The following is a 27,837-nucleotide window of genomic DNA, read 5'->3' as shown; positions in this document are numbered from 1 at the left end:
TATTTTCGTGATTCTCACCTGTTTCAATCGTTAGATGGTTGAATGGGTATTAAATGAAATCTTGAATATCTCAATAACTTTCCATTTATGTCATCATTTATTCAATCGCTTTGTATTTTTCTGGACAACTCATTTTTGGCCTATGCTATATCTTTCTAGACGGTTGATTCCCAACCTTTATAGTCCAGTAAAAATCGATTCAAGAGCTAATTCTTGAACAATTAAACATGTCTTTAGTCTGGTTGTTATCAGATGACTCGAGGATTAAATGTAGTCCTCTTTATACTTTCCACATGCCTAGTTAAATAATCTTTTCTTTGATATACTTTTATCAATGCGGAAGCTTGATAATTTCTTGTATAGGTACTATTAGATGGTCAAGGTATAGACTTACTTCAAGAATAACTTAACAAATCAATTACTTATTTGTGTTTATGCACATATGTGATCCACCTAAAAAATCCGATGAGATACACACAAAAAAAATTGCCAAAACTCAATGCGTTCTTTTGTATACGATTATCTTTTAGATTTCTATCAACTTTCGTTATTTTATGTTTCTGTGAAATTTAAAAAGGTATCTTTAATTAAATTATTATAAATATTTATATATAAGTCTAGTTGTATTTAAATTTAAAACCTCACTTGGCAAAACGAATTTGCAAAATTGAAAATTTGTGTGTGAAGATAAGTATATATCACTTGGATATAAATTCAAATATATGTCAATATGAGTTGTGGTGCAGTGGTGGAATTACTTCATTCTTAATCATGATTAGAATTTAATCGAAACTCAAATATGGACACCAAGTGAAAAATCAAAAAAATTAAATTTTAAACATATATTTATGTTTTACTGAAATTCAGTAGGCCTTTGGATATTAATTATCAGTTTAATTTACATTTGCAAATATTGAGTTGAAAATTCAGTATATAAAAATAGTGGAAGTGTTATTTATGTCTGAAGAGGTTAGAGTGAGAAAGATTTAATTAGGCACCACAAATAACCTCCAGTTTTATTCACAATTGCAACTAATTCTATTTCTTCAGGAGCCTAAATTCACAGCACAACACCCGAAACCGATTAGGAATTTTATCTATAGAGAAACAACCTTCAAACTCCCGAGAGTTACAGTGTGTAGGAAGACTAGAAATTGCACGCCCTAAAACAGTCGGTTTTCTGTCCCAACCGATAAAGCATTCCATGATTTCAATGCTTCCGAACTTCTTCCCTCAGCTGAAAGGTACGCATTTCCTTATGTTTTTGTTGCAAATTGTATTTATTTGTCAGTTAAGTTGTGTGATCTCCCTTTCCAATTTATACTATTGTATATGATTTGACACCAATTATTCACTTATATTAGGGATAGTTTAAGCGAGAATCAAGTAATAGTTGAAAAATTAGTTGGTCTAGTGATCAGTGAAGTAGCTGAGAACTATGAGGTCTTAGGTTCAAATCCTAATAGAGAGGAGAAAACATCTGAAGGGTTACTTCACTTTTGGTGATCACATACCGATCCGGGCAATCACTAGCTATTATTGATTGAGTTTTTATTGAAACTATTCATATAAAAAGCTGCATGAAGCCCCATCTGCCTATTCTATATAGCCGCATAACGATAACAAGTTTTCTTTAATGCCATACCAAATCAAGACCTTTTCTACAAGGAAAGAAAGAACCCGTGACTCCCCTTCTTGAATACCCCCCTCACTTCCCCCGGAAGTGCAAAAACACTAGGTGACTCTAAGCCTTATTGGACAGGGTTACTCAGTCCTGTGTTGGTGGGAGATACCCATGCAATTAGTTGAGAAACTAAGTATGATAGAGAAAGTACTAGATAGTTTAGTGAGTTTGAATTGTTAAAATTTGTGAAGAGTTTTCTAAGAAAGGAATGGTGAAAAATTGGTGGGAGATAACACTTCTTACTCTTTTAAAATTAGAGTTCTTAACTTAAATAGTTTACTAAGTTTGGGATTCATCTACTTTTTTCCTTCTTATTATCTCTGAACTAATATTGTCTTATGTATATATATATTTGAAACTGGTAACTACTAATATCAGTCTTATGTGTTTACAAAATGGAGGCACTTGTGGTATGGTCTTACAGAATCTTGACGGACTTTTACTTGAAAATACATGGATTTAGATACACGTGGTCTTTTAAAATTGAGGGTTGGTCCATATTTTTTTCCTCTTATATAACAGTACTATATATATGTAGTTATTTGAATTAACATGATGGAGAAACTTGGTCCAACATATTCAAACTCCAAAGAATTTCATTAAAAACTTATATAATGCTTAACAAAGACCACTTTGCATATATATAAAAAAGACAAGAAACAGATACCGTAATCAATGTTTTAAAAGGAAAACTTGTGACTGTCCGGTGACCCATCACGAGGCAAAATAACCTCTCATTTGGCTAGCACCTAAAATAGGTGGAATATTTGCGAGATGTACGTCTTAGTCATCTTGTACCAAATTCGAATAATACTCCTTGCATGATTTATGCCTTAATTTGTCTGCTATGTATGTGCCTGATTTTTTTTTAAAATGCTTTTAAATATTGACGATAACTTATTTAATTTTATTTTTTTTGTGTAATTAGGATTCAGTGACATAGAATATTATTTGCTCCGACAGTTATTCTAGATTTATGCATCTTTTCTTTTGATACTTATTAGAATTCATCGAGTACGTCCAGTGTCTTAGAGCTAACATATCTTGTCCTTCGATAGGTAAAACGTCACACCTTGCTCCTTTGCCTTGTAAAATGCTGATCAGATTATAGAACAAAGAATACTTTATTCACTTGCACGGTCAAATAAGACCTGGAAAAAAATCGAATAAATTGTTCTATTATAAAGAGCTGTTCCACCATTACTCTTGATAAATATAGCTTTGACTCCAAGAAACCCACCTTTCACTTTTATTTCCAAATTTTCATTGCAAATTACCAAATATGTCCGCATTAAAAAATCTTCGAAGACTATGTGGCTGTTAAAACTGGACAAAAATTTGAAGGATTATATGTTTTAGCATTGTATACATAGGAGGAGAATAGAGTAACCCTCTAACTTAAGGGACCTTTTGCGTTAGAACTCATTAAAAATGCGTTATCAAATTGTTATATTTCTTTAAAAAGTCTTAAGTGTACTAGAAGTGTTCTCTGATTAGTATGAGTGTATAGCCTACGCAGCCCTCTCTTTTATTTATGCAAATGGGCTTGCTGCAACGAGGTGGGTATCACATCTTGAACCCATGATCGACAAGTTATAAAAGAGGAACTCTACTGTTGCACCAGTGTCTATGTTTTATTGGATTTATTATGTACCATCTTCTGTTAGAGAGACTCACATTGTTGAAGCAATTTTCTCATATTGAACTTTAGACGTATTGATAATGTTGTGAATGATATCTTAAACTTCACATCTTTGTAGAAGTTGACACTTTGTTTTGTGCATGTGATGAATTAGGTGTTGTTTGAATTTTGAGTCCAAGTTTTCTCTATGTGAGAGGGAGTGTTTTTGGATTATCTTGAATTGTTTTATTCAGTTTTTTTTGATAATAATTTTAGGGTTAGAGCTCCAAGGTATCAGATGATTCCTATCGAGACTGATCTCAACACTTTGCCACTGCTTTCGAGTATTCCAGATAAGGTACTCCCATTAGTGGCTACCCAATCAAGGACGCGTGCAGGTAGTGACTATTAGTTCTGTTATCTCATTTAGATGTTACATTTTTTAGCTTGTGTTTTACTGCTTTATTATCTGTCAATATGCTTTGTACCGTTAATAAATTACATTTGAAGGACTGATCAGATTACTTAACCTGGGTTCACATAACTTTTGTGGACTTCATGAACAGAAGATTAGAGTTCTAGTTCTGCAACAACTTGCAAGTCTTAGAATCAGTCAGTCAAATGTTACCTTTTTGAACTGTTTGCTCAGTGAAGTTTTGGGGTTTAGAACGTCATATACTGAGATTAAGAATATGTATTTGAAAAGAAAATCATGAATGCTGAGGACAGTCACTCAAATGTTATCTTTTTGAACTCTTTGCTCGGTGAAGCTTTGGGGTTTAGAACGCCATATACTGAGATTAAGAATATGTATATGAAAAGAAAATCATGAGTGCTGAGGACAATTCAGTAAAATATGTACATCACTCTGGAATACGGAATCAATCAGGAACTATTTGATCTCCAGATTATGTTCAACCGTTAATGTACGTGCTAAATTACATTACTCCAGTCTTTCCTTTCTTATGTTGCAGCCTGAACTCCTTAGCTTGAACATATTGTTGCGTTGCTTGAGAAGCAAGAAAAATAATTTTGAAAATAAGGACCAGAAAGAAGTAATATGGACGGGATAACAGGAGGATCGACTCACCATTCTGAGTAGAGGGTTTTCTCTTGTGAAAGGAAAGGAACTTCTTATTAAGTGGTACAGAGCCGTAAAGAAGGTGGTGATTGATTCTGATGAATGAGTCATAAAAAAGAAGAAGGTGGTGATTGATTGCTTTGTTAACCCATTTTCAATGGCTGGATCAAATCAATTAGCTCTTGCCCACTTTCTAAAACTTTAAAGAAAGTGCATTTTAACCTACTGTGATACAGAAGGTACCTTAGAAACCCTTTGCTTTTGCCTTGCTTGATTAACCACGACTATTTAGAATCATTGCTTTAAATACACTAAAATGGCTAGTACCTTGTCACAACCTTACCTGAACATGATCTATTCCATAGGCTTGTAGCACTGTATCCTTGAGTTTAAGGAGATAGGAAACCATGTCTGGTGGATGAACCATGGAAAAGTGACCAGAGCATGATTAACAGCCCTTATGGCCCCTTGGTTGGGTCTTGGAGCTATAAAGGATTGTTCTCAACCCTGCTCTTACATGGCTGGGATGGTCTCTTGGCTGGTTGACAGACAGAGACTTTCAAACTTTTTCGGAAAAAAGAGAGGCTTGTACCATGTTTAGCTAAATACGAATTGATTTGGACCAAAACGCTAAAGCTATTTAAGCATGGTCCCTGTTCTATAAGGGAACTCATTTTTATATTTAGTGTTAATAGCAATACTTGGGAAGGATGCATATTACAATTAGGATACAATGGGGGATTCAGAGCAAGTTTTGGGTTGTTTTTGTGTATTTGTGTTGATGGAGCAGAAGCTTGTAAGAGCCCTTAATATATTGAGGTGATCATTGACTATGACACGAAGAAACCGAAGTACTTAAAGCTGTAGGAATAACATGTTAAAACTTGATAAAGAAGTGGAAAGTTAAGCTTAATCCTTTTTGGCACTTGAGGAGGTGGTATTTTTATTTAATAAATTTTGTAGGTTATAGATAGTATCTCTATACAGATAGCGGGCGTTTGGCCATGTAGGTCAATTTAAGAACTTAGATAAAAAAGTTATCTGGATCCCTATTTCAAAGAATTTAGAGACAACGGCCGTTTGGCTATGTTTCATTGTGAAATTTTAGAAAAAGTAGTTTTTGTTTTCAAAGTGAAAAATGATATTTGAAAACCAAGTTGTGTTTGGCCATGAATACAAATTGGAGTTGTTTTTGACTTTTATGAATAATTTGAAGCGAAAAAGTGAAAACACCTTTTTGTTGTTTTTCAAATTCTTAAAAATTCTCGAGTTTTGGAATTTTATGGCCAAACTTTTTTCCAGAGTTTCAATTTCGGGAAAAAGTGAAAAGTTTTCATGGACAAATGCTTGACCTAATTTAATTTATGAATAAGAATTAAAGAAATCAAGTTAAAGAATTAATCTTACCTTTTAGAAGAATCGCTCTTATAGGCTTGCCACTTAACCTATCCCCCAGATAGAAAGCTTTAAATATCTTCGATCCATCATCCAGAATAGTGGGAACATCGATGATGATGTCACGCACCGCATTGGGCAGCGTGGATGAACTGTAGGCTTGTCTCTGGAGTTCTGTGTGATAGGAAAGTACCACCTAAACTTAAAGGTAAGTTCTACAGAATGGTGGTTAGACCAGCGTTGTTAGATGGAGTGGAGTGCTGGCCAGTAAAGAACTCTCATGTTCAGAAGATGCATGTTGCAGAAATGAGGATGCTGAGATGGATGTGTGGACACCGCGGGAGTGATAAATTAGGAATGAGGTTATTCGGGAGAAGGTGGGAGTAACATCTGTGGCAGACAAGATGAGAGAAGCTGATAAGAATCGGGTTACCTAAATAAACAAGAAAATAATGCGGAAGCAAATTTATAAAGATTAAATACAGAAATTGAAAGATATGTGAAATTTGAGAATAAAATCCCCAAATTTCAAGATAAAGTACTAAGAACCCTAATTGATCTTAATATTCAAAATTACACCCAATTCATCTCTTATCAAGTAATTACTTGGTCTACCAAACATGTCAAAGAGTGCAATTACACCAAATCTCAATTCCATTGTGGCTTTCCAAACAAGCCCTAATGAATTGGTTGATTCCAGAGTCAAAACTCAAAAGGCCAGGGATTCTATGCAAGTTGGACATTGAGAAGGCTTATGATCATGCCAATTGGAGGTTCTTGTTGAAAATCCTTAAAGACATGGGTTTTGGTAACAAATGGATAAATTGGATAAGATTTTGCATTTCTAATGTCAAATTCTCAGTATTGATTAGTGGTGGGCCTAAATGTTTCTTCCAATCTCAAAGGAGGCTTAGACAAGGTGATCCTTTGTCACCTCTTCTATTCTTGATAGTCATGGAAGGACTTAATTATATGATTACGGTCGCACAGTTGAATGGTTGGATCAAAGGCTTTGGATCTCAACCAAATGCCTCTGTCATTTTATCCGTCCTAAATATGACATTAGACAACATAGTCAATAGCCGCCATAACCTATGTAGCCTTAATGCACCTACAATACCCAAAATCTTTGCGACTCTTTAGAATTTTCTGACTCCCCCAACACGATATCCCTGTCTCCTTCATTCAGGAGCTTATGGAAATATATCTGCGCATAGATGATGGAAGTAGCTCAAATAATGAAGCGTAGCTGCTCAATAGCAAAAAAAATTGTTTACACTCAGGTTGAAGTCAATGTTTTTGATGCACAAATATAAGTGCCACATTAGCTTTTTGTTATGCAAGTAGTTTGCATCTTTTTAGGATGTCATTTGTTTCCTGGTTTTACAGGAGTATCTAATGGATGTCGAACCAACTTATGTTTTTTTCCCTAATATCATTTGATTGTGTACTGAGCCGAGGGTCTCCAGGAAATAGCCGTCCTACCTTGGTAGGAGTAAGGTCTGTGTACATTCTACCCTCCCCAGACCCCATGTTGTGGAATTTCACTGGGTTGCTGTTGTTGTTTTATCATTTGATTGTGTATATATAAGTATTAACATATCTTCATTGTTGTATGTGAGAGAGGTAATAACTTCTGCTTGACACTGCAGATTTATTATGGGAAAGTGGCACACACACCTCAAATCTTGCAAGGAAAGGTGAAGCTCTTGCTGTATCAAGTCTGGTGGAGTATGGAGAGGAGATCGATATCATTGCCCCAACAGATATTCTGAAGCAAAGCTTTAAGATTCCTTACTCCAAGGCTCGATTACCAATTGCAGTACATCGTGTTGGCAAGACACTAGTTTTAAATACAGGTTAATGTGCTCTACAATACTTACATGCAAGACTCTTTCTGAATTTCAATCCAGTTTTCACTCCGTTAGTCAAGGTAGGAGTGGCCTCGGTGGAAGACAAGATGCGGGAAATACGACTGAGATGGTTTGGCATGTGAAGAGGAGAGACACAGATGCCCCAGTGCGGAGGTGTGAGAGGTTGACCATGGATGGTTTTAGAAGAAGTAAGGGTAGACCGAAGAAATATTGGAGAGAGGTGATTAGAAAGGACATGACGCAGGTACAGCTTACCGAGGACATGACCTTAGATAGGAGGGTGTGGAGGACTCATATTAGGGTAGAAGGCTAGTACATAGTCTCGTTATTCCTCAGTATTAGTAAGCGCATTAGCGTATTATAATTTCTTGTGCTCTGACTTCTGTTATTATCTTTGTATTACTTTCTGTACTTTGATTACTCTATTTTATCTGTGTCGCTTTTCTTATTTGCGTTATTCGTTATTTGCTTTCCCATATCGCTTTGAACTTCTTAGCCTTATCTGACCTCTTTTTATGCTTCTTTTGAGCCGAGGGTCTCTCGGAAACAGCCGTAAGGTAGGAGTAAGATCTGTGTACACTTTACCCTCCCTAGACCCCACGTTGTGGAATTTCACTGGGTTGTTGTTGTTGTAGTCAAAGTTTTGAGAATTAATTCTTTCTTTATGGCTCTATCCCAGATGTATTCTGATACTTTGCTTTTTGTATTTGGAGTGAAACTAGACATGCATGAATCTGTCTTTTGAAAATAAAACTTAGAGATGTGGAAGTTTCATGAGAAGTACAATAAGTTGGTACTTTCCCATTTGGAAAATTCTTAGAAATAGGCTCCCTCCATCCCCTTTTACTAGTCCCTTGTACTAAAGGTAGATTTTCTTTTTTACTTGTCCATTTTAGCAAATCAAGAAGGATTTATCATTTTCTTCCAATATTGCCCTTATTATTAAGTATCCACACTTCCCAAATTTGTTGGAGTTACAACTAGAACAACTATTAACAAGGGTAACTTAGTAAAACAAACTCTTAATAAATGATTTCTTTAGGGACATGCCTAGTCAACAGAGGACTAGTAAAAGGGAATGGAAGAAGTATTTCTTAATCTCAATATTTAGTGTTGGTATTGGACAATAGAAATATCTAGTTTTCTCCTATCTAAATCCTGTGTATCTTGCTTTATGAGACATGGTCTTAAATTACATGGACAGAGTGTATATATGCAGACATTGCCAGACAAATCTTGCGGCCCAGCAACTCATTAAGCTGAGGAAAAGGAAACCCTATGGACCAAGCATTCTGCTTCTAAAAGAGGATACTTGATTAAGGATGTGGTGTTGAAAGCATTCATTAGTTAAATATTTGAGTTTGCATAAATAGTTAATTTATTAAGCTTTCAAATGACGGATTTTTTTTTTTAGTTTTTAGATGTTTGGATTCGAAATCTTTTAGATGGTGTATATTCCTTCCATTTCAAGTTGAATATTCACTGTACCTTTTAATTCTTGTGCAACTAATGTGTAGTTTCCAAAAATGCCAACTTTGAATCATACCATCGTCTGGGAACCACATTTGCTCATTCTAATACAACTATATTATTCTTCTAAAACCAAAGGGGACATATGGACTACATGCTCTCTCAACAAAGACAAAGTGTTCGCGTCAACTCTAAAGACAATACTAATGCACTCCATTGGAATCAGAGTGTGCAATATCCGAGAATATGGATGGAAAGAGATTGGGAAGAGATGGAGGAAGCTATGTGAAATAAACAATGGATAAAGGCTACAAGTAAAATGCTTTCATATTCATAAGAAAACTTTAAAAAGATATAGGAATTTTGTAAGGTCCTTAACAAATTAATATTTAATTAGGAACTTTGTATGGAGGGTGAAAGTTTTTCTTGATATTGGTGTATAATTCGAAAAATATTACCTCTAGTAGTAGAATTTTTTTTGTGGTTTTACGGGAATATAATTTACAAAAGATTCAACTGCAATGCCACATGCAGGCCTGATATTGAAGAGGGGGAGAAATTGATCAGAAGAAATAATAACCCGCCAAAATGTGCAGATCAGTCTTTGTTTCTAAATTTCGCTATGCACTCAGTTCGCATGGAGGCATGTGATTGTCCACCAACCCATACACCACCGAAGGAGTGGCAATGTGAATCAAGAGAAAGTTCACCTGAATCTTCTGATCACCCAATAAAGGGTAGCACTTCCTATGAGCAAAGTGGAAGTTCTACCCAGGAAGAACAATCTAACCCGCGGTGCACATATAACGAGCTCAAACAGGCCGACTGTTTTTGGGGAAAAAAGAAGAACAGGAAAAATAAGGATCAAGGTGCTGGAAAGGTCTCACAAGTAAACGAAAAGTCGAGGTACTCAGTGCAAGAGTCTGAAAAGTATAGAAGACCTAGTAATGACGGATTCCTAAGATGAAAAGTATGTCGCAGTTAGCTTGCACTTGTGGGATGTTTCACGACAGGTAAACCTTAACCAACTTCCTCACTCTAATATCCTTGTCAACATGTGTAACTGCCATCTGTGCATTTTGACAGGTCACACCTTTAACATGGCTAGAGGCATGGCTTGATAATGTCATGGCTAGTGTACCTGAGTTGGCTATAGGTTATCATCAAGATGGTCTTGTTCAGGGCTATGAACTCCTTAAAACAGATGATATATTTCTCCTAAAGGGCATATCTGAGGATGGTACTCCTGCTATTCATCCAAACGTTGTACAACAAAATGGGCTTTCAGTATTGAGATTCCTTGAGGAAAACTGCAAGCAAGATCCTGGTGCATATTGGGTATTTTGCTGCTTTTTTGTAATGTAATGTATTTTGTCTCTTGTTGCATTGTTCATTGTATCTTTAATTGGAATTACCTTGATTTCTGTAGCTATACAAAAGTGCAGGAGAAGATGCTATCTAACTCTTTGATCTATCTGTCATACCTCAAAACCGACCTGCGGATGACACTGATGATAATTCTTGCTCTGTGCTATTTGCAAGTGAGCATTTGGAGTCCACTATCCACAAACTCTCCTTTCCATGTTCTTTTATCTCACAAAACAACAACCTCCTCACTGCTTCTTATAGAGTTCAGCCATGCTCCCCCTACCCATCTATTTCCCCATAGCTCCACAAATACATGGATGTCAGCTCCCCACTGTTGCACTAATGCTCTTGCTAGGCTCCTTTTATCCTCCTTGTTCAGCCCCCCTCACATTCCACGATAGAATTTTTATCTTCATCATGTAATAGAGTTTGTGTTTCTCCCCCTGTTTCTTAATTCACTTCGTGGCTCGCCCTCCTTGAATTTCATATCGAATACCAAATTCCTGACCTCTTTTGGGATCATTTGTTTTTCTTTATGGGCCTCTTCCGCTAATGTTATCTTCTTCTGCTCTCCCCTATTTAAATCCTCTTTCATAAACAAATCAAAAGCTTCTTTTTCACAGCCATTGAAAGAAGCCCCAAACTCTTTGCTCAGCCTAGTCATGTTCTTATGCACCCAAAGGGACACATTCTCTTCAATTTCTTCATCGGGTGTTGGCATAACCAATTGTAGAGGGGTTGGGTCTTTGTCATAGGCCAGCTGATCCTCGAATTCTCTTCAGGATCTCTGTTTCTGCCAATGAGAATTCCTGGGATGGTTCTTGTGCAATTGTTTCGTTGACCAAAATTTGTTCAAATCCTCCCAGCAACACCTTGTTTCTATCGGTTTTGTTTTTCTCCCTTGCTAAGCATTTTTCTCTCTCTCCTTTGACTGAATAGACATCATTTGGGTCCTCAGAGTCGCTGCCCAAGTTTATGTTAGTAATAAATTTATGTTGCTAACATTTTTTTTCCCGATCAAGTAAAGACATTTACTTGATAAAAAAACAGCTGTTAGTAACAAATGACTCTGTTGTGGGTTTTCAATGGAATTGAATTTGACCTTATTTAAATAGCCCTACCTTCCATGGACCCTTTTCAATAGCAGAGCCCAGTTTGCTCTTCCTTTGTAAAAGAGAGCCCGTCATCTGGTGGCTTCAGTTCATTCAAAATCGTACCCCTATTCACTTGCCCATCAACTCCACCTTTAGCATCTATAAAGGTACTGTAGTAGATCTGCAAATCTTTCATACCCTGCCCTTTTTCTCCAACTTCCGGTGAGGTAGACTTGACTTCTCCACCTCGAAACTCCACCCCTCTTCTCTCTCTTGTTGTACTACAACCTCTCTTCTCTGGTTTCCGGTTCCTCGACGGAGCTTCGAACCATATGGGTAGAGAGAATATGAAGTCCCCGTCGGCAATGTCGATTGTTGCTGGAATCTTCTCTATTTGACCTTTAACTTGAACATGAGCTCATCTCAGGTGATTCTTCAATTTTGTCTCTTCCTCTGTCTCCAGCCAACTGCCACGCCTTTCACCTATCTTCTTTAATAACGAGTTTGACCAGCAATGGAGTGGGAGCCTGTTACCTGAATCCAAAACCAATTGAAAGTGGTATGGTATGAAAAGGCCCCTGCCGTCGGCGTCCACCACTTCAACTTTAGTTGCCTCCCCCTTGTCTTCTCCAGTCTCCCGTTAAAATGTGTTCTGCAGCCTCCCTTGATTGATATTCAAATACGAATTGAAAGCCGTTCATATCATACACCTGAATCCCTTGCGCTCCGCTCCAAGATTGTTGACCCCATCTTCTTACATCATTTCTGGTTGGGGTATCCTCCTCGCCAGAGAATTTTCCAACTTAGCCTCTGCCCATAATATCCCTGTCGTTAAACTGCAAAGAGGTTTTTAGAGGGCCCACCTCATCACATACCAATGGCCCCTTTTGTGTCCATTTGTTTTTGTGTGTTGCTTCCTTGTAACTCTACTTCCCCTGTGTCAGTGGGATGTTTGTCTTTCCGGGAATGTTAATGGCTTTTCGTACGGGAGCATCTCTATTAATGAAGCCTTTAATTGTTATCACCAACTACCTCCATCCTTCATTAAATGCGTTCTCAGATAGGATAATTATTGCCCTGTTCTGTCCATTGACAGAATTGATTGAAACAAACCTTCCGTATGGATTAAATTTCTGAGATAGAAAACTATTTGTCGAGAAAACCTACAGCGCCAGGACTTGAAAGTCTTTCCTCTGTTTTCTGACGCGTCCTTATGCCTCTTGCAGATCGATAGCAGTGCTCCTTTGCTCAAAGCTAGTCTTCTCACGTGATGTTTAGCGCTTTCAACCCATTCATACCTAAGACGTGAAACCAGTGATATCATATGTTTTGCCCCCAGACAAAAATAAATCCTGTTATCCATGAATGGAAAGTAATAAAGCTTAAGATTTGAGTAGAGCTTCGAAGGAGAAAGAAGAGGCCTCAGTTAGCTGTCTTGGAAAAGAGCCTGAGAGCATTTTGGTGGAAAAGATCTTTATTTTTTTTGTTAACATATCATTTGCTAAGGACTAGTTATTTAAATATTTTCCTTAAAATAGTCATTTAATTATAATATTTATAACTTAGAAATCAACTAAAATTTTGTTTATTATATTCTTCCTTATTTGAGCTAGTTAAGAAGTCCAAATATTTAGGTAATTAAATTCAGCACAGATTTTTCTTTTGTGAATATCTTTATTGGAATTTGTAATTAGTACCTGAAGTAAATTACATCCTATGTTAGACAAACTTAGCTTGTAATCACATCTGTTAATATTTTAAATTTTGATAGAACAGATATTAGGAGTTTGAAGTCCAACTTTAAATTTGTTACTCCTATTTCACAATCCTCCTAAGAATAATTGGCCTCCTCTATCAATAAAGCCCTTCTCACAGGGTCTGTTTTCCTTTGAGCTAATTTCGGCATCCCAAGGTTTCCTCACTAACTCATCTTTATCATCATTCTAAACTTGGAGTTCTAATAAAGAGTGAAATATTACCATACCAACACAGAAAAGCAGTAAATCACATGAAAGAATTCCAAACAACAAGTTTTTGTCCCACATTGAATAAAATATTCTCAAAATTGGCAGTCTTTTTTGACCAATTTTTGATTGTCGATGAAAATTTTGTGTATTTCAAGAGAATCGATATTAGTATTTGCTTGCTTCTATGTCTTGTAAAACCACCTTTTTAAAATTGAAATATGCTTGTTAGACCAAACTTTGAATGTTAATAAAGGTGTAATGCAAATAGCGAAATATGGGCATTGGGTCTTTATGTTGAAATAGAACTTAATTCATATAGACATTGTCATCAGAGTTGAATTAAAAAATACGAACATGATGGAATTTGTAGTTAAGGAAACATAATCAGATGAAGAAATCAATACGGAAGCTCTTTCTGCTCATGCGAACTGTTCATGGAAGGAAAAAAACTTACTCTTTAAATAAAGTTGATAATCCTGTTGCTGTCTGTCTGCATATCTACTCACTTTCTTGTTGAATTTTCTGTATTTTGTTGAAGGTGAATGCTTATTGAGAAGTTCATAGTTCTGTCCATTTCATCCCATTAATGCCCCTAATATAGGTGTAAAATTGTTACTTTATATGTAGCATATATTCAGATAGGAACTTAACTTTCCTGTTCTTTTATTTGTTGAGAAGGCTAGATTCACTCAATGTAAGATATTGAAATTGAAGAAACAAAATTGAGGAAGCAACCTAAAATAGAATGACGGTTGAAGGCATTGTCAAAAGAGTGGGAAATTGAAGATAATATATTGTAATAAATTATGCATCAAAATTATTAACATTTTATTTGTGATATAAAATGTTACCCTTTTTATTTATAATATTTTTCCCATATAAATTTAGGTGATACTGCCTATAAAGCATCGATATATATCATGTTGTTGTTGTTTGCCTATAAAGCATATATTGTCACGTTATAAATTTTCCATGCATACCATGCAATTGGTGCATTTGGCTACTTTGTTTTTCTTCTGCTTTTATAAAAAATCAGTGTTGAGAGGTAGGTGGGGCGAAGTTGCTTCCTTGATCCACCATAGTACTTTACTACTTTGGTCTTACAAATTCCAAAAATTAGCTTTGAATTGCACGTCGTAGTTCCCTTGCTGCAGTAAGCAATAATTGTTGGAGAAAAGGAATACTGCACCAAAGCCAAAACAGAAGAAGAGAAGAAGAAGAAAGAAGGCGATGGAAGCTGAAGAACAAAGCAAAAGAAGAGAAAGAGAAGAAGAAAAGGAAATGAGGACAGCAGAAGAAGAAGCTGAAGAGTTTCAAAACTCTTCAGCACAAACTCCTGAGCATATACATGTGGAGCATCCCTCTCCACATACAATTATATATATATATATATATATATATATATATATATATATATATATATATATATAATATATCACAAACAAATTTAAATAGTACAATTTAATATATTTATGCCCATACAGTTATGGGCAAATAGAGTATAATATTTGTACAAATTTTGTAGCCCATGTCTTCTTGTCTCTATTGTATAACTCTATATATACCAATGTACATAGTATCAATAAATATACAAAAAAATTGTCTTAGCCTCTCTTTAATTTCTTACATGGTATCAGAGCATTCCTAAGCTCAATTCAATTCTGTGTTTGTATCATCACCATCACTGATCTTTTGTTTGTATCATCACCATCACTGATCTGTGTTTGTATCAACATCATCACTTTCAAAATCTGCATCATCATCATCATCTTCAAATCCCTATTGAAGCAAAATGCCTGAAGCAACTCAAGTTAAGTCAGGAAGTGGAGAGAAAAGAACCACGTATGAAAATAATCATCCTTACCACTTAAACAACTCAGACTCACCTGGTATGACTCTGGTCAACAATGTTTTCGACAGAAGAGGATATCCAGGTTGGAGGAGATCCATCCTCTTATCTTTATCAGCTAAGAAGAAGCTTGGCTTCATCAATGGAACCTGCAGGGCTCCAGAACTGGAATCTGCAGATTTTGAACAATGGAGTTGTGTTAACGACATGATCATATGTTGGATATCAAATGCACTCTCTAAGGATATTGCAGATAGTGTGATGAGTTCCAAAACTGCTAAGGAACTTTGGGACAGTCTGGAGCAGAGGTTTGGCAAGTCAAGTGGTGCCAAAATCTACCACCTGCAAAAGGAATTAACAAGCTTAATACAAGGGAATAGTGACATTGCAGGTTACTTCACCAAACTTAAGAGACTATGGAATGAATTGGATGGGATAAATGTAATTGTTTGTTGCTCATGTAAATGCACTTGTGATGGAAAAGCAAAATTAACAAAATCACTAGAAGATCAAAGGTTAATTCAATTCCTAATGGGACTAAATGATGTATATGCCCAGGCAAGGGGAAATATACTCATGATGAATCCCTTACCTGGAATGGATGTTGCATAGTCATTGCTTTTGCAGGATGAGAATCAAAGGGAAGTATATGCAAACACAAACTACATCACTGATTCTGGATCATTTCTGGCAGCAAGTCAAGCAAAACAACAGGACAACAAACTAATTGCTGAGTTTGCAGCATTCATGGCCAGTGGACAGGGAAGGAATACACAGAGATTCAAACACCAAGCAATAAGAGGAACAAACACATACCAGAGGTATACCAATCCAGGTCAGAACCAGAGACATGATAAATCACAGAACAGGTTTAAGGGTAAGAAGAAATATGATCCAAACCTGTCATGTACTTATTGTGGGAAAACAGGGCATGTACATGATAATTGCTACAGACTGCATGGGTTTCCTGCAGATTTTGAGTTCACCAACTCAAGAAACTATCAGCCTCAGATTAAAGCAAATGCAACTTTGACTCAGCAAGCAGATGAAGACATTAGGAGGACAAATCCTGAAATCAGTGATAGAAATTTTGAGGAACAGTTCAGCAAGCAGCAGATTGCAGAGATGATGCAAATGTACAAGCAAAGCAAATTGACACAAACAGGAATCAATGCAAATGCAGTAGCTGGTACCATCTTTAAATACTCAAATTCTGTGCCCACTAATCTTAAGCAAAATACTTGGATAATTGATTCAGGAGCCTCAGAACACATATGTTTTGATCCCAATTCCTTCTTATTTCTAAAACCCCTGCCTATGCCTTTGAACATTAATTTACCTAACTCTTTCAAGGTAAGTGTGACCCATATAGGCAGCATCTCTATTTTGCCAGGGCAGGTCATAACTGATGTACTGCTTGTGCCAGACTTTAAGTATAATTTACTTTCAATTCATAAGCTCTGTGTTCAGTTTTAGTATGATGTCCTATTCACTGCTACTGGATGTTTCTTGCAGGACCTTTCAGTGAGGAGTCCTCAAGTTTTTGGTGAAGTTAGAGAAGGACTCTATTTATTGGATTCCAACACTGACAAGTCTAGAAATAGTTCCAATGATGTATCCCCAGATCCCATCCCACAATCATTTTCAGTTTTTAATTCAGTACATGTTAATGCTACTCCTAGTGTGAAACTTTGGCATGTAAGGTTGGGACATCTTCCATTTTCAGCAATGAAACATTTAAGTTTTCTTCCATGTGAATCCACTTCTGATTTTGTTTGTGACATATGTCCTAGAGCTAGGCAAACTAGACAACCCTTTCCTACTAGCAACATAAAATCCACACATATTTTTGATCTCATTCATATAGACATTTGGGGACCCTACAAGTGTAGTACTTACAATGGTTTCAGGTTCTTTCTCACCATAGTAGATGACTACAGTAGAGGGACATGGACATTCTTACTAAGAACTAAAAGTAATGCATTTCCTGTACTAAAAAGCTTCCTATCCATGGTAGAGAGACAATTCAATGTCAAGGTTAAAATGATCAGATCTGACAATGCTTTAGAATTGGGGAAAGGAACACAGGAATCAGCATTTCTTGCTTCTCAAGGAATCTTACATCAGTTGTCCTGTGTTGCTACACCTCAACAAAATGGAACTGTTGAGAGAAAACATAGACACCTCTTAGAAATTGCAAGGGGGTTGATGTTTCAGTCAAAATTGCCAATGATTTACTGGGGAGAATCTGTTCTAACTGCTACTCATATCATTAATAGACTACCATCTAGTGTTCTAAAAGGACAAACACCTTATGTAGTACTACTTAGACAAGAACCTACCTATGCCCATTTGAGGAACTTTAGATATTTGTGTTATGCCTCTACCCTGGGACAAGGGAGAAACAAGTTTGATGAAAGGGCTACTGCTTGTGTTCTGCTAGGATACCCTTTACAACAGAAGGGGTATAAACTGTTATCTCTTGATACAAGGAAAGTGTTTGTATCCAGAGATGTCAGATTTCATGAATCACATTTTCCTTTCAACTCATCTAATAGCTCCCACATACCTACTTTTTTGAACTACCCTTCTTCCTCAGATCATGATCCTACTTTCCACAATCAATCAGCCCCACATGTTCATGATCCTTTTTACCCAGCTACACTATCAGTACCTCCACCTAATACCTCTACCTACAGCCCCCAATCCGAATCCACACTACCTCAACAAACATCTCCACCTACATCACAAGATACTCCTGCTCCTGCTCCTATCACAGATCTACCAAGAAGATCTAGCAGGATGTCTCATGAACCTGGCTACCTAAACGATTACATTTGCAATGGTGTACTATTCACTGATCCATGGACAACTTGTCTTGCTCACCCTCACAAGCTAAAAGGATATGTTTTCTCCTCCCTATCCCTCCACAATCAGAAACTAATCCACTCCCTCTCTACTATCACTGAGCCTAGTTGCTATAACCAGGCTTCCCAACATTCAGCATGGAGAGAGGCCATGAACTCCGAACTTCAGGCCTTGGCAACCAATCACACCTGGGATGTTGTCCTGCTTCCTAAAGGAAAGAGAGCTTTACCTTGCAAATGGGTATACAAGATAAAGCATCTCTCAAATGGAAGAATTGAACGACTAAAGGCCAGACTAGTAGTGAGGGGGGATATACAAAGAGAAGGTATAGATTATGGAGAGACTTTTTCACCTGTTGTGAAGATGACCACTATTCGGTGCCTACTTACCATTGCAGCTAAAAAGAAGTGGTCTGTTTCACAATTGGATGTCAACAATGCATTCTTGCATGGTGACCTCCAAGAAGAGGTTTTTATGAAGTTTCCAGCAGGACTCACACCTCCTACTCCTAACCATGTCTGTCTTCTGAAGAAATCACTATATGGTTTAAAGCAGGCTTCCCGGCAGTGGTATGCTCGACTTGCAGGAGTCTTAGCCTTCAAAGGCTATTCCTCCTCTTTAAACGATTACTCCCTCTTTTTCAAACAAAATGGGACACTTACTTCTATTTTAGCAGTATATGTCGACGATATTCTCCTCACTGGGAATGATTTGTATGAACTCGACAATATCAAATGCTTTCTCAACACAGAATTCAGAGTCAAAAACCTAGGACAAATTCATCATTTTCTTGGCATGGAAATTTTGAGAGAAGATCAAGGTTTTATTGTAAATCAACGACAGTTTACCATGGACCTTCTTCATGAATTCGATGTCTCTCATCTGCCTTCAGTCAATTCTCCGCTGGATCCCTCCTTTAAGCTTCGAGAAGACGACAGTCCCCGTTTGGATAATCCCACTCTTTATCGTCACTTGGTTGGCAAGTTGAATTATTTGACCAACACTCGCCCAGATCTATGCTTTGCTGTTCTTGCTCTGAGTCAATACATGCAACGACCCTGTTTGTCTCATTTCTCGGCTGCCTTACGCGTTTTGCGCTACCTGAGCACAGATCCAGCTCAAGGCATCCTACTTTCCTCTGATCCATCCTTTTCCTTGCTGGCTTTTTGCGATGCGGACTGGGCATCCTGTAAAGATTCACGCAAATCAGTCAGTGGTTTTTTTATTACCCTCGGAGGGGCTCCAATCTCTTGGAAATCAAAGAAACAAATCTCGATCTCCTTGTCCTCCGCAGAAGCAGAATACAGGTCCATGCGTCGTGTTACTGCTGAACTTACTTGGTTAGTTCGTCTTCTTGAAGATCTTTCTGCTCCGATTTCTCTTTCGATTCCGCTACGCTCAGACAGTCAAGCAGCCATCCACATAGCTCGAAATCCGGTCTTCCATGAGCGCACCAAACATGTTGAACTAGATTGTCACTTTGTGCGCCAATAGTTTCAATCTGGTTTGATTTCACTCTCATTTGTTCCTTCCAAAGACCAACTTGCCGACCTCTTCACTAAGCCCCTTTCTGGGGTTTCTCATCAGACGATCCTGCGCAAGTTGCAGGTGCTCACACTCCCCTCCAACTTGAGGGGGGATGTTGGAGAAAAGGAATACTGCACCAAAGCCAAAACAGAAGAAGAGAAGAAGAAGAAAGAAGGCGATGGAAGCTGAAGAACAAAGCAAAAGAAGAGAAAGAGAAGAAGAAAAGGAAATGAGGACAGCAGAAGAAGAAGCTGAAGAGTTTCAAAACTCTTCAGCACAAATTCCTGAGCATATACACGTGGAGCATCCCTCTCCACATACAATTATATATATATATATATATATATAATATACCACAAACAAATTTAAATAGTACAATTTAATATATTTATGCCCATACAGTTATGGGCAAATAGAGTATAATTTTTGTACAAATTTTGTAACCCATGTCTTCTTGTCTCTATTGTATAACTCTATATATACCAATGTACATAGTATCAATAAATATACAGAAAATTTGTCTTAGCCTCTCTTTAATTTCTTACAATAATGGGGGTGGATTTCTAGGTTTTGAGAAACATAGTTTGTTTACAACTCTATTTCTTGCTACAGCAGGGTAAAAGGCATTTTGTCCAAAGCACAAGTTCTCTCTCTCTCTATATATATATATATATATTATAGAATAGACAACTGATAACCTGAAATTGTGGCAAACAGGTTGTACGTGCATGTGCTCATGAACAGTTTGCGAGGCTCCTTTTAACGTATGATGATGTGTTAGATTTGTCATTTGAAGCACTTCCTAGGGAGTCTGAAGTTACAGGTGCTGATGCTGAAGAAGAACCAGTAGAATCTTTGATTTCAGTTTCTGTATCAGATGCCCATGATTTCCTGGTTCCTAAAGTTGAACCAGATAACAATATTGAAACATTGCCGGCTATTGGATCTGATGATTCTGTGAGGGTAACATCTGATGAGGGTCTCTCTTCCCCAAGAGCAATGACAGCTCCAAGGGGGAGAAATACATCCAGTTTCGAAGATGCGTCAAATAGCAGAGAGAATAGCTTTGCAGAATGGATCAAGCTATGAAGTCTCTTAGATGGAAACGTCAACTGCAAAGCAACAGAATGGATCTGCCGAATAGTGGTAAAAATAAGGATGAGCTGCCTTCAGCACCAAGTTTTTCTGTCTGTGCATGTGGGGATACCGACTGTATTGAAGTTTATGATATTCGAGAATGGCTTCCGACTTCAAAATTGGATGATAAGTTGTGGAAACTAGCTCTATTACTTGGAGAATCATATTTGGCGCTTGGACAAGCGTATAAAGAAGATGGGCAATTGAATCAAGCCTTGAAGGTTGTAGAGTTGGCGTGTTTGGTTTATGGATCAATGCCTCAACATCGGCAAGACTCAAAATTTGTTTCTTCCATGGTCGTTTGTTCATTACCTAAGGTTGAAAGTGATGATAAAAGTGAAAAAGCTGGGTCTTCACTATCTGATGATTGTTTCATGTATGATCAATCATCTGACAGCTACCTCTTTTGGGCCAAGGTTTGGACACTAGTTGGGGACGTATATGTTCAATTCCATTCTACAGATGGTGATAAGATGCCAGTACAATCAGAGCAAAAGCCTTCAACTAAAGAGTTAAAGATGTCATCTGAAGTTTTGAGGGAGGTTGGAAGGCTCAAGAAGAAGCTTGGACAGTCTAGCCAAAACTGCAGCTCATGTTCCTTATTAAACTGCAGCTGCCAGAGTGATAGGGCCAGCAGTGGAAGCAGTGCTAGCAGTAGTAGTAGAGATTCGCGTTCAAGAAGTTCTGGCAGAAAGCAGAAAAAAAAGTCACATACCAAAGCAAATGCCCATATTCTGGAACTTTTGTGGATATTCATCAGAACGGCGAAAGCAGCACATCAGAGAGTAAGCTCTTGATGCATAAAAAAAACATTGCCAGGATGGAAATCTCTAATAAATTGAAAGATATTTCAGAGGCAAAAAATTCAGGAGCTACCAGCTCTGATAGAGATGACGTGGCTGTAAAACTGGACGGAACTTCAGTGTATAAATGTTCTGAAACTTTCAAGGAAGAAACTGAAAGGAAAAGTGGGGTATATTTAAATATCTTAGAGGTACTGTAGCTGGAGATGCTGACAATCTCTCGAATGCCTTGAACTGTTATGATGAAGCTAGAAATGCAATGATTGGACATCTTACTAATTCAGAAGACTTACAATCTTTAATTAAAAAGAAAGGATGGGTGTATAATGAATTAGGCCGTAAGAGGCTGGAAGGGAAAGAGCTGGATGAAGCTGAAGTTGCTTTTGCTGATGCAATAAATGCATTTAAAGAAGTAGCTGACCACACTAACATTGTATTGATAAACTGTAATTTAGGTCATGGCAGGAGAGCTTTAGCAGAAGAGATGGTAGCAAAGATTGAAAATCTCAAGGAACATGCAATCCTCCATGATGCATACATGCAAGTTCTCCAGAGTGCCAAGATGGAATACAGGGAATCTCTGAGGTTCTATGGATCAGCAAAAACAGTTGTAAACCATGTTACTGAAGAATCAGATTTGGATTCGAGCTACTTGAGATATGAAGTATATACTCAGTTTGCTCATACATATTTAAGGCTTGGGATGCTACTGGCCAGAGAAGATACATTTGCTGAGGTTTATGAGAACTGTGTCCTTGAGGATTCTTTCAACTACTGTGTTAGTAGACCGAAGATAGACCGTAGAAAGCATGAGATTTCAGCTAATGATGCCATTAGAAAGGCTTTATCTGTCTATGAGTCACTGGGTGAGTTACGGAAACAGGAATCTACATATGCATACTTTCAGTTGGCTTGCTACCAAAGGGATTGCTGCTTGAAATTTTTGGAGCAAGATCAAAAGAAAATTGGTTCTTCCAAGGGAGGAAATAGCTTTCTTCGTAGAGTAAAGCAATATGCTTCTTTGGCTGAGAGGAACTGGCGAAATCCTTGGATTTCTATGGACCAAAGACACATTCGTTCATGCACTTGGTTATTTTGGTGGAGCGATCTGGGCTGTTATTGAATCTGTCAAATCTTCTTCACTCTAACGTGGTATGATTATACATCTCTCTACTTTTCAGAATCTTTTCAAAGCTCCATCTCTTTTTGTTTCCAGTGTGGTTGATCTGTTACTTTTTTGATCACAAGCTTGATTTTCTTTGACTGTATATGTGCGTTTTTCTTCAACTGATTTATCTGTGCCTTGTAGAATTTTCCAATGTTCGTCTCTCTTTGTTTCTTGTGTTGGTTGATGTAGTTACCTTTTTAGCTTAAGCTTGATTTTCAACTATCGCAGTGATTTGTCTATATGTCTTATGTATTTTAAATGAATACTATTTGCTTTAATATCCTCAAAAGACTATGGGGCTAATGATGCTTTGTACTATATATGTGACTAACGTGTAGAATGCAGTGATTTTTTCTTTACAGGGTCTGAGAGCACATTTGCTGTATTTATCTGGTCTCTGTAGTTTTAGTAACAGAGAATGCAATGTGTAGAAGTAAAATGTTGAAGTGCCCCACATTGGTCGAGGGAATGGGGGTTATTGTTTCTTTATATGTTCTTGCAAAATCTTTACCTCATGAACTAGCTTTTTGATTTGAGTTAAATTTAATCTTCATTTCTTTATCATATTAATGTTGACCCCAAGATATAATTTTCCACGCTCCAAATGTCTAGTCCTAGGTGTGTGGCAGTGCCTACATTAATTGAAGGAATGAGTTGTTTCCTCACATGATCTTTGACAATCTTCTCGTAAGCTAGCGTTTGGGGTTGAGTTAGGCCGAAAGTTTATATTTTATTAATCACGAAGATATCTTTCCTGTTTTCATAAGTTTTGTTCCATTATTAAAAGTTAAACCTAATGAGTCTGATCTAAAGTTGTAATTTCATATATATTTTTCAATATGGGATAAATAGTTGGATGATGTTCCAATATAAGTTTTCATTAGAGCATGTGTTAGTTGGAATCATTATTTAAGCTTTCGTGAGTATGTTATGCCAAAAATTTTCAAGTACATTGAGTGCGTGCTACATAAAAGGTTTCTGCTACTTATGAAATGAAATTGGAAAAAAAAGATGAATTATTTCACACTGCTACATTTACTTTGCTTTCTATATAAAGGGGTCAACTTAATTCTTCTGCGACGAGAGATGTTACACACCTTTTTTTTATTGTTTGATTTTTTAGTTCCAATGCAGGAGCAGAGATTAACTTATATGGACCTGCTCTCAGCTTTTCTTGCTCATAAGTGTTGTCTAGGTTTTGAAAGAAATTAATTAGCTACATGTCATGAGGTGGGAGCTAACTGATGATAATACCTGTCACATAGTGTTGCTTACTGTTCTCTTTTTTCTTTTGGGATAATGTGTTGCTTAATATTTTCTTTGTTCCCTTGATCCTCGTCAAAAGGTCGGGAAAGGTGTAATATTTTCTTTTGTTCACATTTTTATTTAATGTCTCACTTGTTTCTTCATCAGTTGGTTCTCTGTTGTTATCAAATACATGTTGCGCGCGTACACATATATTATTACGTAATTACTCTATCTATGATAATTTGTACGGCGTACTTTCCTTTATAGTATGTCCCAAAGGAATGCCACTTTTTTTTTATTTTTTAGAAATAATTTAAAATTTTACACTTAATGAGATGATTTTCTACTTAAAAATATCTATGACTTGTTTTACGCCATAAATTTCAAAAGACCTTTTTTTTTTATATATAAGTTTTTTACTTATTCCCTATTAAAGATTTCTGAAAGGTACACATATTTCAAGAAATGATTATTCTCTTTCTTAATAAAATGTGAATTTCATTTTATCTTGGGAGCCAAAAATGTTTATTCTTTCTTTAAGTTTCGTAAATTAATATATAGGAACTTTCTATTTTTAGCTTTAGTTTGTCTTTAAGTTATTTCACTTTAATGGGTCGTTTGGTTGGGAACAAGTTATTCCGGGATAAGTTATTCCACCATGTATATGAGATAACTTATCCCATCATTAAGGTATAAATGATGGGATAATCACTAATACCTCCAACAAAATACAGAATAAAATAGTCCTAAATTTTATCGCTGAGATTATTATATCTTATACCTCACACCAAATGACTCCTATATACTTAGTTCACATCCCCTGTTTTAAAAACTAATACTTAATAGCTTATATAATGGATGTACGAAACAAACTAATATTTTGTATAATATGTAAGCTTATGATTTCGAAATGCATGCGTATAACCGCAACTAAGTCATATTACTGGGCTATTTAGTGTAATTTAAACATAATGTCGCAACTTGTTTAATTGTCCTGACTCATGTGCTTTATGCTTATATAGTAGTCAATATTTGTTTTTAACATTTACAAAATTCTATGATTTTGTTAAAGTTAGGCTCCACACATTTCCCTCCTGCTGAATGTGCCATGAGTGAGGAGATCGAGATTGGGTTAGTGTGAAGTGTACCGGGTACAAGATCGAAAAGAATGCATTGGATGAATGCAGTGTTCGATTTGAGATTCCGTAAGTAACTTAGTTAGTGCTTTCTAAGTAGGGCTTGGCTTGGAAGAAGAAATAGGAGCAACCGCGCTGGTTGTAATGCTTATTTGGCACATTACACATATTATGAAATTGCTTACTTTGGCTCTGCGCCTTTTTCCAATTCTTGTTGTTTTCGTAGCATTTTTTTTGAGTCAGGAAGTTGTAATCACAGAAGAATTCTTGATTCTATATGGAATATTCCTTTTCAGCTTCATTTTGTGTTTCGTCGCTTTACTTTACATTTGAAGAAAAACTACGGTCTTTCGCTTGTAGTTCTCATGTATATATCCTTGGTTTTTGCTATTTCTTTTTTGGGGGCTTTGACCCGGGTCTACATCTTTTCTCACGTAGGTCTGGATTTCACCCCCTTATTCACCTGCATCCTTAGTATGGGGGCGGGGCAAGGGCTTCCTCTACCATTACCATCCGAGTCGTCCAGCGAATCCTCGGGGGGAACCTGATTCCTTCGGGATACGGGTAAACTAAGGTGGTAGTGCAGACAAGGTTAATTCACTCTGGGATTGATAGTCTTGTCTGCTCTGACGTCGGAATAATCATTATAATACGATGATAGCACCTGATTAGCAAGAAATTCCCAGCTCTCCTCTTAGCAATGATCTGTCTAGATTCTGTAATAAGACCCTATTCATGGGCATTCTCCGACTTAGAATCGCATTCATACCCGGCAATCTACGATCTACCCAGCGCCCTTGGTCGAAAGTCGTAAAGAAGGCACCGGATAAGCAGCTAACATAAACTACTACCGTACAGCGCATCCCGTGGGCGGCTTTCAAAGGTCCTTCCTGTGTGAAAGTACATAGAAAAATGACTGTTTACCATATCTCCTAAGCCATCACTATCTGTACATTCAGATGTTGGATTCTAACAGTAAGAAACCTAGTGGTAGTGGTGGAATACTGAAACCAAGGTCCTCGCTATATTCTTGATGTAATTGCTCTTTCCATAAACTTCCTGAATGATGTGTATGTACAACCTTTTCTGTTGTGAGCAATGTGTAACTCCAATTTTTTTCTATAATATCTTGAATATTTTCTTGCATTAAATAAAACGGTAATCAAAAACGCAACTGCTGCTTTAGCTTAAGTTTGTGCATGACTATAAGCTGCTGTTGATTAACCTATGAGCAGTTGTCATCACATAACTTACCACTTAGTCTAAGGGAAGAAAGTATCAGATCACCATTGATTAGGTTCTTGTAGAGCTGTTTAGTGTTTACCAATCTAAGGTTATGTTTCTTGGTCTATTTTTGGATGGTTAAAGTATGGGGCCAAAATATTCAAAATAATATATCACGTCCCTGTGTTTTAGAGCATTTAATTGTGTGTTCTAGGAACAGGAATCTTTTCTGTGGTGATCTGAGTTTGTAAATGAGTGATGCCATATACTAAATGTATGATGAACCGCAGCAGCATGGAAATACACAGAATTTTCCAGGAGCTCCATCAAAGCCTCCTGAAATACATTCCAATTGTTCTTAATTCTCCATGCCTTATTTCTTTTTCTTCATAGGACAAGACAATCCATTTGCTGTCAAAAGTATTCCCTAGTTCTAGTGGCAATGAATAATTGGTTGGTAAGATTGGAATTATGACCTTAACTAGAATATAACTTGCAACGAGGATCCAAAATATGCAAGTCTGTATGCAAAATGTCCCTATGCTATATGAAAGTCTCTTAACAGAACGAGAACACAAAGCTTGTGTCTTTTCTGGTACTGACCTCAACAAAGGAATCAAGGACTTGATATTTTCATAGTTGTCTGAGCGTTGAAAAGTAGGATACTGTTTTGAGTTTCATTGTTTCTCCTATGGTAGTTTGGCAAATTTCATCCTTTAAACTGTGGATGACATTGATCAGTTACTTGTATGACAGTTTTTGGAGTCTGCTCTGTCTTATATGCTTGAAGCTGGCCATGTACCTGGAGACACACTAAGTAAAGACAATCCTAAGATTTGTGATAAATATTGGAGCCAGTTGCAGATGCTATTGAAGAAGATGTTGTCTGTATCACTCTGTCCAACTAGGAATAAATCTTCAGCCAACTCTCAGCACAGCACCTCAGGTAAGTCTGCTGATGCCGCTTTACAAGATGTCTCTGAAGTATACAGAATTCAGTCAACTGCAAGTAATGCATGATTTGTGGACATCTTAAAGTATATGCTCTCCAAAAATGTGGAATGATCTTAAGGACATCTTCCGGGGTTTCTTTTATCAGGGAACTAGCATATTAACAAGATATTCAGTCAGTTATAACGTTGTGTGTTTAAATTGTTGAAATTATTGTAGTTATTGGTGGTTATATATGTACAGGTTGACAGGTTGGTTAATACCTCAGGATGTATCATTTGTACCTCATAAGGCTGTGAAAACAGCCTTAAAGTTCCATCATGTAGTTAAATAGTATTAGTATTTTGGTTCTTTTGTCTCATATTCTCTTTT

General features: G+C 36.9%; 1 protein-coding gene and 1 non-coding gene across 2 annotated transcripts; both read left to right on the top strand.

Annotated features, from left to right (window-relative positions):
* The first annotated feature begins 334 nt into the window (after positions 1-334).
* On the top strand, positions 335-27,550 carry LOC129899972 (uncharacterized). The gene is given in 19 exon segments (XM_055974966.1): positions 335-363; positions 1,051-1,178; positions 1,181-1,244; positions 3,582-3,703; positions 7,434-7,640; positions 9,659-10,088; positions 10,090-10,138; positions 10,212-10,463; positions 10,555-10,793; positions 15,343-15,844; positions 16,031-16,756; positions 16,919-19,708; positions 20,516-20,867; positions 20,870-21,664; positions 21,667-21,903; positions 21,906-22,775; positions 22,778-22,890; positions 27,271-27,476; positions 27,478-27,550. Coding segments are annotated over 19 exon segments (8,184 nt in total).
* On the top strand, positions 4,720-4,938 carry LOC129901786 (small nucleolar RNA U3). Its single transcript, XR_008769958.1, has one exon. It is a non-coding gene; the product is annotated as a small nucleolar RNA U3 (small nucleolar RNA).
* Positions 27,551-27,837: the final 287 nt, after the last annotated feature.

The sequence above is a fragment of the Solanum dulcamara genome, chromosome 8, assembly GCF_947179165.1.
Source record: "Solanum dulcamara chromosome 8, daSolDulc1.2, whole genome shotgun sequence".
Classification (NCBI taxonomy): domain Eukaryota; kingdom Viridiplantae; phylum Streptophyta; class Magnoliopsida; order Solanales; family Solanaceae; genus Solanum; species Solanum dulcamara.
Note: the sequence above shows the minus strand (reverse complement) of the source record. Positions and strands in the feature narration are given on the sequence as shown.